General features: G+C 43.6%; 1 protein-coding gene across 3 annotated transcripts in view; it reads right to left on the bottom strand.

The window, feature by feature from the left end:
- The window catches only part of KCNJ6 (potassium inwardly rectifying channel subfamily J member 6), a 116,657-nt gene that overhangs the window by 5,954 nt on the left and 92,809 nt on the right, over positions 1-17,894 (bottom strand). For all 3 annotated transcript variants that reach the window (XM_081198789.1, XM_081198790.1, XM_081198791.1), the window contains one exon: positions 15,490-16,407. In XM_081198789.1, the coding sequence (XP_081054915.1) occupies positions 15,490-16,407 (918 nt within the window). The remainder of the gene's footprint in view (positions 1-15,489; positions 16,408-17,894) is intronic.

Raw genomic sequence — 17,894 nt, 5'->3', positions numbered from 1 at the left:
CAGCTCAGTGTCACATCATGGCTGCTTCCTCTTCTGTTTGTGGTTCAGGACGTTGCTGGAGCCCCTGCCTGGCTTTCATCAATTCCGTGGAGCGAAGTGCTTTGTTCAACCAGACAGATGTTAATGAGACATGATGTCTGGAAATGTAGCATAAAGCAAAGACGTGCTCTTCCGCCCTAGATCGTTTGGATACATGGCAAGCGGTGAAATTTGCCATTTAGTAGGGTCAGTCAGGCAGCGCAGAGGCAACACTGCGGCTTTAAAGTGAGGGAAATGAATGACAAAGAGGTGTGTGCTCAGAAATGATCGCAGGGAGCAGCAGTGTGGGAAGCTGGCATTCCCTAGGGAGGTGGAGCAAGGAGAGGCATAAGCAAAGGAAGAGAATGAAGGAAAGGGAATCTGGTACACTGGTTTTCAAAAAGTGTCTAGCGGAATCCTCAGAAGCTTGAGGAGTACTAGGCTCTGCTCACTGCGCAGAGCAGTAATGGAAGGAAAGCTTCTCTGAAAGACAACTGCCCCTACAACCTGAAGGTGCTAGAGAGTGTTGTGTGAATTTTTTTTGGGGGGGGGGGTGGTGGAGTGGGGAGAGGAAGAACTCACCCTTGTGTTGTTGGCAATGGTAAAGCTGCCCTTTATGAATCCTTTAAGAAATTTGTTTTCCCCACCACCTTACCTTTGGGGACCCAAATCCCACCCCCCAAAAAAACCCCAAGTCAAAAGCGATTTGAGAAACTTCATCCTATCCCTAGTTTCAGTTTTGCCACCAAAAATGAATAGAAGCAGGTAGGATGCAGCAGGGGAAAATGTTACTGCTAGTCTTGCTTGCCTTTTCCCACTTCCCCTGCCTTCGTGAGATTTCATCATCAATTGCTCGCACACTTTCAAGCCACAGCCTTAAGGACTTGACGCTTCTAAATGCAAGGCAATATCTTCAGAATGATGAGTCAGACCAAATCAGCAGTATGTTCATAGGCCCAATAATAATAGCATAAGGGTTTTGACACCTGGCAATGCTTGATTGGCCACCTTACATATTTCTAGGGGGTTGACCGGCTGAGTCTGTCACAAGCTTTCCTAGTCACTTAATAAATGGTTCTAGAGAAGAGTGAAGGGAGGAGCAACCAACCTTTCCAACATTAACTCCCCCCACCCCATCCCTTTGATTACTTGAACCCTTGGTGACCAGTCAGATTGGCGGGGTACAAATAAAACAACAACAATAACAACAGCAAAAACTTTTCACATACAAATTATAACTGAACCACAAAGTGAAAAAATAAAATAAGGTTGTAATCTGAAATGTGCTAACTTGAAAGATAACACCATGAAAAAACAACAATGGGACTTAGTATAATGAAGGTATGTTGGGGTGGGAGCATTAATGTGAAATGTATCATTATTTCTGTTTCAGAAAACTAACATGTGGAAGAAATCTGTTCTCTCATTCCATCTGTACTTTGCCCAGTCTGTGAACCCCTCCGTATTTTTTTTCCCCTGGTGCTGCCACTGAGGCTCCAACCCCATACACATATACATATACATATACATATACATATACATATACATATACATATACATATACATATACATGGGAGTAAATCCCACTGAACTTGGTGGAACTTAATTCTGAGCAGCCATGCCTAGGATTTCACCAAGTGACTTCCTTTGGGAAGAATGCAGCATAATATCATGGAAGCAGCTAGATTGACACAAGTGCTCCTGCTTCTGTATGTGTGTGGGGGTAATGTGGCGAGGTGGGAAGAGGGTCTTAATTTCCTCTACCATCAGTGAAACATGGATTGAGGGGGCCTCTTGCCTGCCTTATTTTTCTGTACGAATTCTGTCTCATCTTCTCTCCAGCTCTCTGGCGGGAATCCAGATAGAACAAGGCTCTTTTCATAAAAGCTTATTCCACCCTTTGGCCCTGATTCAGGCCCCTGTTCCTCTCACTTTGGCTTCAGTGCAACCATTCCAAATAATTTGGAAGAAATTTTAGGGGAAGCTGAAAAGCAGTCTACAAAACATATGGAAGCACCTTCAGATGATCACTCCCTATGGCAGGGGTCAGCAAACTTTTCAGCAGGGGGCTGGTCCATTGTCCCTCATACCTTGTGGGGGGGGCGGACTATATTTTTTGGGGGAAATGATGCAAGAGCACCACAAGCCCCGGTGGCTGCTTACCTGTGTCTTGCGAGCGGCAGGGGCTGGCGGAGGCGACGGGACGATGAGTGGCACGCGAAAGGGTTCCAGAGAGGGACTGCTTAAAATGGCGGCCGCTCGAGAGCTGCTGCTGCTGGCACCAACAAAGCCCAGCCCCCTTCCTCCTTTAGGCAGGGCAGGGAGAAGCCAGGAGGGAGGGAGGGAGGAGGCGCCACCGCCGCCGCCGTGTGAGGGAGAGGGAAAGAATGCACGTGCTGGCGATCCACGTGGTGATTCCCGGACTGTCCATGGGCTGGATCCAGAAGGCAATTGGGCCTGATCCAGCCCGTGGACCTTAGTTTGCCAACACATGACCTAAGGAACACTGAGATTGTTGCCATAGCCACCTTGTCTACATGGGTGTTGTAGACAGTGAAAATTACTAACAGCACAATCCTAGATATGGCTACTTAAACATAAGACCTCTTGAGTTCAATTGGCAATGCCATCTTGGCTGTGAGTCCTGGAGCACCTGCTTCTTCCTGCCCTGCAGGCCTTTTGCCCCCCCTGGCCTGGGAGAGGAGGGCCCTGACTGACTCCAGCTACAAGAGATGAGGCTGCAGAACAGACTATTGGGCTGAGGTGTTGGTTAGGTTTTTTTTTTAATTGTTGGGGGGCGGAGTGGGTGAGACGGGGTTGTTGATGTTACTAAAATAATCTTTGGCATCTTTATTTCAGATCTTATTATTTATGTGGAAATTGTTCAATTTGGTTGTGTGCTTTTTGATGTGCTTATTGTTATGACTACTTTTATTATATTTGTAATGCAAATCTTTTCATGCTGTAAGCCGCCTTGTGCATGGTTGTACCCAGTGCTTTTTCTCTTTAAAAAATTGTTTAGGGGTACTCTCATTTTGACTCAAGAAAATAACCATTTTATAGTTCAAATTGGGAAAAATAAATAAAGTAAATGGACAAAAGTACAAAGATTCACAAAATGTTTAGGGGTATGCGTATCCTTGCACCGCCCCCAAGAAAAAAGCACTGGTTGTACCTATGGAAAGCCTGCATACAAATAACATGATGTATGTATGTATGCCAGTGTTTCCCAACCACTGTTCCGCGGCACACTAGTGTGCCGCGAGATGTTGCCTGGTGTGCCGCGGGGAAAATTAAAAAATTCGAAAGATTTTTTTTTAAAAGTCAAATTTTTGATTGGGGCGCCGTCACTAGATGACCCCTGGGGTTCCCTCCCTCCCTCCCGCTCTGCGCCTCCCTCCTCCTCCTCCTCCTCCGGGGAGGCCCTTCCTGGCTCTCGGCCAAGGCTTGGCGGCTGCAACTCACTCACTCGCTCGCCCACCCATCCCTCCATCCCTGCACCCGGCCTCTCCCCCTCCGTCCCCTGCGTGGGGGCTGCTGGGATCCGTAGTCCCCTCGCCCTTGGGCTCTGCGCCCGCGCGGGGTGCGCGAACTACGTTTCCCAGCGTGGCCTGGCGGGCCGGGCGTTTTGTTTGAAGCGCTCTTCTCCCGGCCATGGAATGAGCGCAGCGGCGGCGGCCGGGCGGGCAGGGGCTCTTCCGCGCAGACCCCGCGCAGCCTGCCTGTGCCCCCGCGGAGATCGGGCGGCAGGATGGAGCCCGGGGATCCCCGCGGGGGCGGAGCGGCGGAGGCGGAGGCTGCCCCCCAGGTAGGGCTGCGTCGGGGGTGTGTTTTATTTTTGCAATGCTGCATCTGCGCCGGAGGGGACGCATCGGACCGCGGGGAGACCCCTTGGCGGGCGTGCAAGGCGTTGCATGGAGTGCAGTGCAATGCAATGGCAACGCGGCGCCCTGCATGCATGCATGCAACTTCCACCAGCGCTCTGGACTTGGCAGGTGAGGGGGGTCCCCAGTGGGCGGCAGAGAGAGCCGGGAGGGCGAAGGGGAGCCGGGGGGGAGCAGCGCTGCTCCCCGAGCCGAGCCCGGGGGGAAACTTCGGCGTCGTTGCGCTGGGTGTTGGAAGCGGAGGCTGGCAGGGGCCCCTCACCTGCAAAACCTGGTCGCCTCTCATATATTTCGTGCATTGCATTCATCGCCCGTTTTCTCCTCCAAGGAGCTCCCGGGGGCGCGCGTGGTTCTCCCCATGTTATCCTCGCAACAACAGCCCTGCGAGGTGGGTCAGGCGAGTGGCCCAAGGGAGCACCCAGGGATTGTCCTGGCCAGGTGGGGTGATTTGAACCCTGCTCTCTGCCCGGTCTTCGTCCTCATTTAGCCCCCACATGTGCATGACTGTGCATGACTGAGGTTTTCCCCCCTCGTCTTGGCTATGGTGTGAGTCTGTCCTGTTAATTAATGGGGTTCTGCCTTCGGAGAAGATGAGCCAGCCCTCAAGGAGGTGATTATGTAATTTGCTAGCAATTCCTGTCCCTCCCGGCGTGACGCTGCGCGCTGACATCACGGGGCTGTAATGGTGGTGTGCCTCGAGATTTTTTTCATCAAACAAGTGTGCCTTTGCCCAAAAAAGGTTGGGAAACACTGATGTATGCAATGGTGAGTATACTAGACAGCACTTCCACCTGCAACACTCACTCAAACTGAGCAGGGCTTGGGAGAGTGAACTTGACGGTTATTAGTGGTACTTAACGGAGAAGGCATAAGAGAAAACATCTTCCCCTTTTTTGGTGCTAACTAGTATTTATTGTGCTTTTCATGCTATTCCTCTGTTTTCTGAAGAAAGAGAGCGCATCGCAACCCAACTCCAGACAGCATTGTTCTTAATGACAACAGAAGTCAAGCAATTGCATAGTATCTTTCTCTGTGCTTTTATTATCGTTGCCAAAGCAATGCTAATTTGGGAAGTGTTGATATAAGGGTTGGCATTCTGAACCCATGGCTGAACTTGTCTATTTTTCATTATCCTGACATTATCCTGTCAGTACTATGTGAAAATAAAAGAGCTGCAAGATTTAATGAATTGATTGGTGTGGTTAATTGATTAAAGTGTTGTTCTTTGATTAAAAATTCCTCAGTGTGATTTAAAAAGAAGGAGGAGAAGATGAGGAGGAGGAGGATCTGCACTTTATGAGAGGAAACTGCCAATCAGTTTCACAGGATGATCCTATTGTCAACTGTTTCCTCTCTTAGCAGTTAGAATAATTACAGACATTTTCTGTTGTCACAGTAAATAGCTAATGGATGCATGTAGACAGATAGAAGAGTTTTCTGTAGCCCATGAAATTTCATTGAACTTTGGCACTGGATTCCATTGTTACTGATATTGTGCTTTCAGGACTTCAGGAATCCTCAGTGGATAAAAAGACCTAGAATTTTTGGAACTTCAGTTTAGCTAAAATAATGACTTCCTAAAGCAGAGACATCACCTTGCCAACAAAGGTCCATATAGTTAAAGCTATGGTTTTCCCAGTACTGATGTATGGAAGTGAGAGCTGGACCATAAAGAAGGCTGATCGCCGAAGAATTGATGCTTTTGAATTATGGTGCTGGAGGAGACTCTTGAGAGTCCCGTGGACTGCAAGAAGATCAAACCTATCCATTTTTAAGGAAATCAGCCCTGAGTGCTCACTGGAAGGACAGATCCTGAAGCTGAGGCTCCAATACTTTGGCCACCTCATGAGAAGAGAAGACTCCCTGGAAAAGACCCTGATGTTGGGAAAGATGGAGGGCACAAGGAGAAGGGGACGACAGAGGACGAGATGGTTGGACAGTGTTCTCGAAGCTACCAGCATGAGTTTGACCAAACTGCGGGAGGCAGTGGAAGACAGGAGTGCCTGGTGTGCTCTGGTCCATGGGGTCACGAAGAGTTGGACACAACTAAACAACTAATCAACAACAAAAACAGAATCTGAACTATACCATAGAATTTATTTGGTCTTTCCCCGTAGTTATTGACATGGACTGATTATCATAACGTGAAAATTACCTTTGTCATCTGAGGGGTGGTGAAGGAAATTTAACTGTCAGCAGGGAGGAGACAATTAGCAGACTTCAGAGAAGCAGTGGGACAGTTAAGAGGTAGTTGCAAGAGAATAAGTAGGAAATGATGGATAGATCAGATCAGGCTATAATAAGCATATGGTGAAACTGAACAACAAATTACCATGAGATGCTGATGTGCTGTCTGCTGAGATTATGTGAACAAAGCAATGAGAAAGGTTTAATACAAGCCTTATAAGATCTCCTTCTTAAGATGATGGATACAGTTACCCGTACTTTTGATTGCAAAGAATTTTTTTTGCACATGTTATTGTTGTGTGCTCAACATTTATTAGCAAATTGTGTGAATTTTGAGTATTGTAGCAATGTTTCATGCGTTGCTTTAATGCCACTTACAGAGCATATCGGTGGGAAATCAGCGACAAAAACTCCAACATGATAGCATGCTATTGATTTGTTCCATACTATACATCACTCTAGTCAGTTGTGTCATGAGTTCTGGTGCAGAAATAATCAGAACATCAGTTTCATTTCATGCTGTTTAGTAATACACTATTGGGTTTACTCTGCAAGCAAGCGGGTACCAATTGGCTCTCCAAATGGAACCTTGGTTCTCGAACTTAATCTGTTCCGGGAGTCCGTTCGACTCCCAAAACAGTTTGAAAACCAAGGCGTGGCTTCTGATTGGCTGCAGGAGCTTCCTGCAGTCAATCGGAAGCAGCGGAAGCCGCGTTGGACATTCGGCTTCTGAAAAACGTTCACAAACTGGAACACTTACTTCCGGGTTTGTGGCGTTCAGGAGCCGATTTGTTCGGGAGCCAAGCCATTTAGGAATCAAGGTACCACTGTACCTTCAATGCCTATTTATTTATTTAATGGTTTATATTCTGCCTTTTGATGAATGTTTCAAGTTAGCTAACAATAGACTATAAGCAGTGTAATAAAAACAAACACAATTAGAACAGCGGCAGGTGGTATTAAGACAATGACTTGGAATCCAGATTTCTATGACTGGAATTATGCTCTGGTTCAAATGAGGGGAGGTGCTATTTACCACTTTCCCCTTTCTCTTCTGCAGATCTGCTCCAGAGGGCCAGGGAACCCCCCAGAACAGCATGGATGGTGGTGCTACGGAGGAGAAATTAGCAAAAACCACTTTTCCCATGCCACAGATAGGAGGCTCTGGTGGATTAGAACCCTTCTGTAAACAGAAGGCGCTCTTCCTGGACAGGCAAACCCAGCATCCAAGCCACTAAAGTTAACAGATTGGGAGTCATTAAAATACTTCTCACACTCTGGTAACCATAGTGCGGTTACTCCCACCCCAGTGTTGAAAATGTTCAAAAGAGATTAACTACATGGAAGTGGCCTGGAAAGAAACACTGTCAATGGAAGTCACCATTTTGTTGGCCCAACGCATCTGATTGCTTCTAAGTTTCAAACATAGCTGGCATAAGTTAACAGGGCTCCTGAGCCTGAGTTCCAACTTTGGCACATTTGCTTATCTTTGTCTAGGGATCCACAGGGACAGGGGCATCCTATTGATCCCACTAAACTTTTAAATTGCATTTGAAATTATTGATCTTGATGTTACATACAATTTTCTTAGCTAAAGACTGCTATGCAGTAAAAGCCTTTATTCAAGTCTATAAGTAAACAAGCAGCTTGTCATTAGAAGTGTGTGTGTGTATGTGTGTGTGTGCGCACGCACCCAGGAGAGGGGTGATTTCTTCAGTCCTCTATGCCAATCCATACAACACCCACACACTGTTCCAAGCATGTAGAATTTAACAACTTGACTTGAAAATTGTTCATTTTCAGCTATCATGGAAATATATAACAGTTTCTTGAGCTAGCAGAGGAGACAGTGTCATTGAAGTCGAGCCAGTTATGTGGGAGTAAGATGATTAAGGTGGATGTTGTGTAGGTGGAAAAGGAATACTATAATTTTTATTTTTTTTTAAGATTGTGCTTCTAACACGTTTAATATTCTCTTCCAGAACGTCTGGAGTTCTTATTATGAAGGTATTGCCAACTGTGAATCTAGGCCTTAATTCATTGTCACACTACAGTCTGGGAGCCTAGTTACAGTAAGGCTAAATAAAAATGGTGCCCAGAAGCTATAAAATGAGAATGAATACATCTCTCTCTCTCTCTCTCTCTCTCTCTCTCTCTCTCTCTCTCTCTCTCTCTCACACACACACACACACACACACACACACACTCCACTTGTTCTGCAAAGGAACACATTTCTAGTATGACCATGAGGCAGTTGAGATGTCTTAAGTCAGTGGGACAATAATTCACTGAAAAAGTTTCTTCTTCCTCTTCCTTAGACTGTGATTTACTTAAATTCTAGCTGCCTTCCACACAAGTCAGGAAGATGAACACACACACACACACACACACACACACACACACACACACACTCTGCTGTGAGTTTTGGGGAGGGTAGGTTGTATGATTGAGCCCCCTTTTAATGGATTCAATTCCTAGAATAGCCAGACTAGCTTTCTGGTGAGGTAATGGTCCTCTAACTATGGAGCATTAAGTAACAAAGGAAATGACAGTAAATGGATGAGTCTCCCTCCTTTCATTTGCTGGTACAGTGGTACCTCGCAAGACGAATGCCTCGCAAGACGAAAAACTCGTTCGTCTTTGTTTTTTGAGTTGCTTCGCAAGACGAATTTCCCTATGGGCTTGCTTCGCAAGACGAAAACGAAAACATTAATTGATTTTCAATGCATTCCTATGGGAAACCGTGCTTCGCAAGACGAAAAATTCGCAAGACGAAAAAACTCGCAGAACGAATTAATTTCATCTTGCGAGGCACCACTGTAGTTAGAAAGAGAAAGGCCAGAGTTGAGAGTTTGAGTTATGTGAACTAGAAGATAGAAGCAAGGCTGCAGGCTGGGCAGAGGCGAGATAAGAGCTATGCTTGATTTCTGCTGGAATTAAAGGCTGTGGCTTTGGGAGAAGCAAGATCCTCTCGAGGTATTAATGCTGTGAACCTCTCCATCGTAGGCTCAAATTGTATATATGTGTAAATAAACCACATAGCATAAAGACGCCCCAGTCTCTGCTATCCTTTATTCCAAAGGAAACACAAACCCTGGGTAAGCGCCTGGAACCTCTGGAATTTTGTACTACTCAGAGATTGGGGTAGTGTGCAACAATATAATTGTTTGCAAGTAGCAGTGTGAAAAATCTGAAATCCCAGAATTTTATTTTTAATTTGGAGGGGGACCCATAGCTATGATGCAGTGGTACTGAAAATGTTATCATTGACATAAGTGGCAGATTTGTTATTTGATTTGATTATTCGCATTTCAAATCCAAGGAAATCTACAGGGTATAAATGGACCATAAGATTTAAATGAGATTATGAAAAACAAAATAAAATATAAACATAAAGTTTTTCCTTTCTATAAACTTAATGGGACTTTGGCATCCATCACTGCCTATCAGGAAAAGCTCAGAGCCAAATCTCTGTCACAATCAATCAGAACTTACTGTCTTGCTCTAGCTCTTAAACACCTCCATTATCTTTTACCTGCAGTAAAAGCTTTTTGAAAGAAATTGTCAAACAAAGTAGGTTCTGCTCACCTCTGAAACAAAATATGTTTGAAACACAGAGTGCACCGCCCTTGTTTTGCGGAGGGGGAAAACCAATTCCTGATGGCATTAAGTCAGAATAAAATTCTAGTACATTTCAATGAGGTTTTATCATATTGTTACTTTTTTGTTTTATTTCATGGCTACCTACAATTTGTGTGTGTTTTGAGGTATTCTGCTTGGGCCAAGCAATCCTATGCTTAATGTATACTAGGTCTGGACATGATGATGATGATTTATTCGACTTATTTGTTGCTTACATCAAAAAGGCCTTTAAGTGATTTGCAAAAACGTTAAAAGCTAAAAAGCAACACATTTCAATAAAGCTTTTCCAAAGAGCCACAAACAAACCCAGCAGAAAAACAACTAAGACCTCAGCAGCAAGAACATTTCATCCAGCGGGCCATCAACCAACTTGTCATGATCTGTCAAATGCCTGGGAGAAGAGATACGTTTTAACTTTGTGCCAGAAAGATGTTGTTGATGGTGCCCGGCATTGCTGCTGTTATGCTGGTGGAATGGCTGCAGAATCCTAAATCAGCTTAGCTGGGGAAGGGAAGATAGATAGGAAGAAAATACAACAATGGTGGGACAGCGACATTAACTGCCCCCATGTCCTTGGAAATACTCTCAGGCACAGAGTTGGGTGCTACCCAGCAGGGCTGGTCTTTCAGGCAAAATAGCAGTGGGAGATTGATCTCATGGGTGCTGGGGAGAGGGATGAGTCCCCTTGTTCCATTACAGGAAAGACTTTTTCTTCAGCCCATGCCCCGTCAGATTCTAAGAATGTCTTTCCAGTCTTCAGAGCTAGGAGTCTACTTCTGCCTCCTCTTCCAGGGCTTTGTTTTCCTCTGCTGGTAATAGGCAAAATGGTGGGTCTCTTGCCTTTCCCAGGGAGGTCCACTTCAGCTCACCAAACATTCTGTTCTGGGTGCTACCAGCTCTCTTAAGCTACTGTAGGGGAGTGTTCGTATTAATAGATGTCCACCCTTCCAGATGCTTGGTATACCTGAGTAAGCTCATTTGTAGGTGCAGATGGCTGCATTCAAGCCACCTGACCAGATCTTAGCAGATGGGAAGCAGTGTTCTGCTTAGCAATTTCATAGGTCAATTTTTGGGGGGAGTTATAATCAACACACACTTCTGAAATGACAGTTTATTTTCTTTCTTTAAAATGTTCCTCTGAAAAAGTGACCTGAATCTTTTGACATTAATTCATTCCACTTGCACTGTTTGGGTTTCAGATATGCAGTGTTTAAATACCGTGATACTTAAATCAGTGGAAAATTCTGCTGCTCTGGATATATTGTAGAAGCTTTTCTTCTTTCTATTTCTAATTCAGATGCTTTCACCAGAATATCTGTATTTATGACCTTCATATTTGGTAGCAAAATTAACTTGTCTTTAAGTTCCTTGGTGGAAGAGAAAGATAAGTTGCTGTTTTTCTTGCTGCCATTGTTGTTAAGCCATTTATATCACAGTATTAGGAATCAATAGCTATGCTATTTGGCATGTCACAAAGTTGAAATAAACACTGCCTGTTCTTCAAATTCTAAAGAATGTTGCAAGAACGCTGAATGTTGAAGTAACAGGATCCACAAAAAGACATACCTCAAACAGTGATAATACAGGATCAGATTTGAAGCATGAGGGCCGCAAGCCTAAGTACTGGTTTAGAATTCAGGGATGAGAAGCTAGTGCCCCTCCAGATGTTGTTGGACTCCAGCTCCCATCAGCCCCAGCAAGCATGGCTATTAGTCAGGGGATGATGGGAGTTGTAGTCCAACAATCTCTGCCAAGCCACAAGTTTTTTCAGCCACACTTTATGTTTTTAAGACTGTCTGCTATTCATTGTACCCAGTCATAATGATGGTGTTCTTTATATCTAATTCCATGAAAAATAATAATGTGATAAGTCAGGTCTGCCAAAGATTTTATAGTTTAGTTAGAATAGATCTGATTGAAAAGTTGGGTGCCAGGATGGGCAACTATTAGTGGGGAGAGGCATCACAAGATTTGCATACATTACATTTCTGTGCAGAAAAAAAGTTGAACTTACTCCTGGTACAGAATATTTGTATACTGTGAGACTCTACTTTCCCTTTTTAAAAAGAGCAGGTTTCTTGTTTTTATTGGCAGGAAAATAGGCACAGTATGGGGAACCTCCCAAATTTGTGGGAATTTCAGTATCCATTGGGAAGGGTTTCAGTGCTCTACATAGCTTCTTGCTCCCCACTCTATAATTCTATGATTCTATGATCTAGCTAAGAGTTCCTGCATTGCAGGGGGTTGAACTAGATGACCCTCAGGGGGTCGTTATGCCAATGTGAAATTGTGTTTAACTGCATACAGATTATAGAATTTGAGTTACCTTGATGTAAAACTTATGGCTTTTTAAAGCACAGAGGACACATAGCTCTGATGGTAGAGAACAACTGAAGTCATTCATTAGCACACTGTTAAAGGGACAATAATCCATCAGTCAACAGGGTGATAGTTAAGAGTCGAGCCAGCTTTGTAAGGTGGCAATCTATTTGATGGCCTCATTTGGTATCTAAATAACGGTCTGTGTGCACAGTTTACTGCTTTCCAAACACATTTTCCACAGCTGGTGAGCATGCTTTTTATGTAAGCGCAAACCCTTCTACAAACATTACGCTAGAGCTGTTCATCTGTCAGAAACATAAATGAAATTTCAAACAGATTTAGATGATTAGCTATAAAGAAATTACTTTTATACAGTTTTTTTTAAAGAGTAATTTGAGCCTTAAAAAAAAATCTCACATGTAATTATCTTATTTTTAAGCAAACAAAAATGTTTTTGACATAGTACGGAAAGCAGGGTGGAAAGAGTGTCCGTAACCCCCTGTGGTTACACATGGTTCAAATTCTCACATGTGGAACCACAACGAAACTTGAATGCTTTAGTTGGTGGATGGCAGGCACACACACCAGCTTCCAATTCCGTTGTTGATGACAAAAACTACACTCTTGGATTACTTGATTGGGCTGATTTGGTTACAAGCAACACACAAGTGTGAACATGCTAAGCAGTCCTCTCACTGAAGCCATGTGTGCCAGGGAGCTAAGCCATGGTCTGACTTAGCATTATGTCTGAACTCATGGTTTGTCTCCTTCTAACCAAACCATGAGCTGTAAAGCCTTGGTTACAGCTTGTGGCTTGTTTGGAATGAGACAAACCATGAACCCCAAACTATGACTGAGCTCCTGGTAGCATGGCAACAACAGGAGTGGGAAAGGAACAAAGTGGCCAGGATTGTCCCACTGTGCACCAGCAGTGCATGCTCGCTCATTCATGCTAAGCCAAAGTTTGGCTTCCAATTATATTCAAGGTAGACTACTCTCTAATAAAGTCTGCCAAACCTTACTGAACCAGACAGTTTGGAGGATAGACCCAGCTCCGTCCAGCTGAACTTCTCTGTGGGGTTGCCAGTCCAAAAGATAAATGTGTTCTTTTCAAGTTTGCATTTTTATTTTTTTGAAGAATGGGACTATTTGTAAGTAGTACCAGCAGGGCCTGGAAGACAACCTTCCTTTGACAGACGGACAGACAGACAGAGAAGCAGACAACTGTAGTAATATTCCACTTCACAGGATAACTTGTGAAGGTGTTGGGGTTGGGTTGTTAGTCTGCTTAATCTGCTCTAATTGTGCATGATTTAAATGGATAAGACTTCTTGTTGTAAACTTGATTATTATTCACGCCTTCCCAGTTTTATTATAGGTCTTATGTTATGTAAGCCATCAAAGAATTATTTCCAATTCATCATTATAGTTCATGGTAATCACCATCAACATTTCTGAGCTACAGATTTAGGATTGTATTTTATTTCTTGTTGCCAATGTTCTCAAAGCAACATGGATTTGCAATATGCCTATCTTGACTGGTCACCTGTGCCATTGCCTTGACATTTAGCAGGGTTTGTTTGTAGCTGCCTTTCCTTTTACTGTGCACACACCTGGTTTGTGCCATTCTCCTGCACTCTGCCTTGATGAATTTTTGATGAAATGCACTTCTGGGTTCCCAATGCCTATTACTGTCTTTTATTTGGAGAGAAGAGTTTGCAGTGGCCGTGGCTGTGCCTCCTGTTTTTGCAGTGTCAGATCCATCAGTCTATTCAGACCAGCCTCTCCCTATATGACTTGGGTCACTTGGTTTTCTTTCTTGTTTGTGAATGCGCCTGTTTCTCTGACATAATCAGTAGGCTGTATGGCTCATCAAATTGAGTTTCCCTAGGGGGTAAAGTTAGCCTAGTTCTTCCTGAAGATGGCAGTTGTGATTCTGTAGCAACAACAACAACAACAACAACAACAACAACAATAATAATAGAAGAAGCATTCTCATTGCTATGGCACCCGTGTGTTTTCTTAATGCCATGAAATGGAAGCATGACATGAACTACATGCGGTGGCTATCTGGGGAGCAAGAGAAGGGCTATGGCTTAAAAATCTGTACTGGGCTTTCAGTCAGCACCCCCCACTGCAACTGTGGTTTCTGCTCCTATGGGGCCAAGACTCGAAAGGAGCCATCAAGCCATACAGTCCATCTACCTGCTGGCCCATCTCCAAGGATCAGCCTATGGAATCCAAAGCACAGGGTGCCACAGTTTGAGGGCATGTACATGGAAGACTGTCTTACAGAAGAATATGAATATATGAATTTCCCATCTAGCCCAGAACCACTTGCTACTCTGGGTGGTAGCAGCTATCTGAGGCTTCATTTTGAGGCGCCCACCCTGTGGAATGTCCTACCATCAGATTTCAAGGAAATAAACAACTAGCTCACTTTTAGAAGACAACTGAAGGCAGCTCTGTTTAGGGAAGTTTTTAATGTTTGATGTTTTTAATCTATTATTATTATTATTATTATTATTATTATTATTATTATTATTATTATTATTAGAACCACCCGGAGTGGCAGGGGAAACCCAGCCAGATGGGTGGAGTATAAATATTATATATTATTATTATTATTATTATTATTATTATTATTATTATTATTATTACCTTTACAATCATTTTAAACAAACAAACTCCTTCTCAGGCATACTATGGGAAATATTTCATCTTTGACATGCTGGGAACTGGATCTGGGATCTACTGTTTAGGGATTTCCATATGTGTTTGGGGGGCTAGCTAAATGTGGAAATGTCCGAAAATGTGATTCTCTCTTTGAACCGAGATTAAACCAAATGTAAATATTGAATTGACCTGAGCTTGCAATTAACCAGAGCATGCTTTGGATTCTAAACCTAATAATGCATAGTTTGTAGCAAAAGAGTATCTGATTCCTGTGATGAAGTGAAGTTAAAGCAATGCTTTTCTTTTCCTGGCAGAATGAACCACCAGGTGGGCATCAGCAAATAATTTAGTACAACAGTTCTCAAAGAAAGCTAATTTGCTGCCCTGAATTTATCCTCACTGGGCAATGAGTCAGAGCATCAAACAGTGATGGGTGGATTGCAGGTCTTGGGGAAGAAAGAAGCAACTTTTTTCTCTCCCCCACCACACACTCCATTTACTTTAGAACTTCAAAAAGATCCAGTGCCCTCTAAACCCTACTCCGAGTTGTTATTTTTCCTGCTTGCATCATCACCTTTCAAGAATGAATCTTTTGCTCAACCTACATTTTTTTGGAGGCCGGAAGACACTCATTGGGACAAAACTGGAGAAGATTAGAATCTTGTATTTTCTCTCTGATTATATCTTACCTCTTTCATAATGCTTATGCACCTTTTAAAAATAACATGTTATGAAAAAGTTGAACCTGAGAAAACATTACCTGTTGCTTCCACCATTCCTTCTAGGATGACCACAATTTCTAATTCCTCTTTGGGCAGTTGAGCTTTGGAAATCTCCCAGAAGGGACTCTGTTGATTTATTTCATGGCTGATGATCAGCGGTGAAACCAAAAACAGACGATCATCCCCTGTATAATAACCTACATTAATATCTGTCTGGTTGAGTGGTATAAATTCCCCCTCCTTTGTCTGTTTTGACTTGATCAACTTGGCTCGTATTGATGCTTCCACAATGTGTGAATTTCTAAGGTCCCCAACACGGAACATCAGACACAGCTTTCCGTCTCGCATGGAAATTACGGCATTGGTAGAAAACACCAAGGTTTCCGCCCTCTTCTTGGGCTGGGATATTTTCACAAACATGCAGCCAACCATGAAAGCATTGACTATAGATCCTAAAACAGACTGAACTAAAAGCAGGATAATTCCTTCAGGACATTTGTCTGTGATGACCCGAAAACCATACCCAATGGTGGTTTCTGTCTCTATGGAGAATAAAAAGGCGGAAACAAACCCATTGAGGTTACTGACACATGGGATCCATTTCTTGTCCCCTATATGCTCCAAATCTCCTCGGATGTAAGCAATTAGCCACCAGATGAATCCAAAGAAAAGCCACGTCACAGTATAAACCATGACAAAAATAAAAAGGTTGAATCTCCATTTGAGGTCAACCAAGGTTGTGAAGATGTCAGTCAGGTAACGATAAGTCTCTCTCACATTTCCATGGTGGACGTTGCATTTTCCATCTTTCCTAACATACCTCTGGATTTTCCTCTTGGTACATTCTTTTAAGTGCTTCGGCAGATCTTCCCTGGCTTGTTTGGGCAACTTAGGCGGATGGATTGTAACAGGGCTCTCCACGTCCTGCTCCATTGAGTCTCCTTCCAGCACATTAGCTGACAGGAAAGAAAAAAGAGAGCATAAATACTGATGTGCATACATAAACTTGATTAATCAGCACCTTGATATTCACAATACCCCATGCGTGAAACAACCAAGGCTTTTGTCATTGATAACGAAGGATCCTTCCATGCATCCATTTAATTGTGCATTCAAGATGATTTGTGCTCATTATAGCATCAGGGCAGTTATACTTGAACCCACTTTCCATACTGTTTGCACCTGCAAAAGTTATGAGGTGGCCTTATTACTTTGTTTTCAGTCAGTGACATCCTGCTGAAATCCTGTCTGAAATTGTGTTAGCTCTTTTTGTTATTGCACCTGCATCACAGACAGCCAAAAAAATAAATAATATATATACCTACATATACGGGAATCGCTTCTTTCTCCCATTTCCTTATTCTGTTTTCCATACTCAATCATATATATGTTGTCAGTTTCTTCATGAATGCATCCTATGTACAGGCATTCATACAGTGGTACCTCGGTTTATGAACTTAATCCATTCCGGAAGTCTGTTCTTAAACCGAAACCATTCTTAAACTGAGGCGTGCTTTCCCTAATGAGGCCTCCCACCGCCGGTGCCCTTCCACCGTTTGGATTCTGTTCTTAGACTGAGGTAAAGTTTGCAAACCGGGACACTACTTCAGGTTTTGTGGAGTTCATAAACTGAATCGTTCTTAAACAGGACTGTTCTTAAACTGAAGTACCACTGTATATATAAACATACCTAGTCCTCATAAATTCCACGTGGGTTGGTAAACCTGAAATGTACCACTCCAGGGTAGAGGTGAAAAGCTCACAAACACTAATTCCTGAAATAGGCATGGGGGTCTGGTAGGTAGGGTACCACTTTTACGGCCAATAAAGAATTTTGCGGTTGTGCAGCCAAGCCTTTTCTGCTGCCATGATTGAGCTCCACAATGCCAAGCTCCTAGAAACACAGCCCTTGAGACTTGAGCCCACGAATGTTCCTCTGGACACTTCTCCCTGTTCAACAGGCATTGGTATTGGATAGGGAACAAATAGGTTTCTTTTTCTCCTCCAACTTCTGTGAAAAGTTTCATTGGTGTGTGGGAGATAAAAAAAGGAAGCCATTCCCTTCTCATCATGGTATGTGATGCCTGGTCACCTACTGTTCCTCCCCCCCTCTCCGACTTACTAGACAGTGAGAAAGAAATAGTTGGATCTCTTTTTAAAAAATCTTCCCAAAATGTTTTATGAAGGTTGCCAGTGTGTATGGCAACCTCTGCAAAAACATTTAGGAAAGGGAAAAGAGGAAGCCATTCATTCCTTTCCAGCTCCCTGGTCCTTTCACCCCGTCACCTGGTACTGGTGGTGACAACCTCCACAATGTCAGAAAAAACCCAACCTAACTTAAAACTAAGTAGGAATGCTGCACATGGGGCACTCTGGGAAAATGAAGATGGGAGGCAGAGCTATCTGAAGTGCATCAGCTCTGTACAAAGAAAAGTTGTTCTGG

Source organism: Podarcis bocagei (assembly GCF_964188305.1).
Source record: "Podarcis bocagei genome assembly, chromosome: 6".
In the NCBI taxonomy this organism is placed as follows: domain Eukaryota; kingdom Metazoa; phylum Chordata; class Lepidosauria; order Squamata; family Lacertidae; genus Podarcis; species Podarcis bocagei.
The sequence above is the reverse complement of the archived record's forward strand: the minus strand, read 5'-3'. Positions and strand labels throughout refer to the sequence as shown.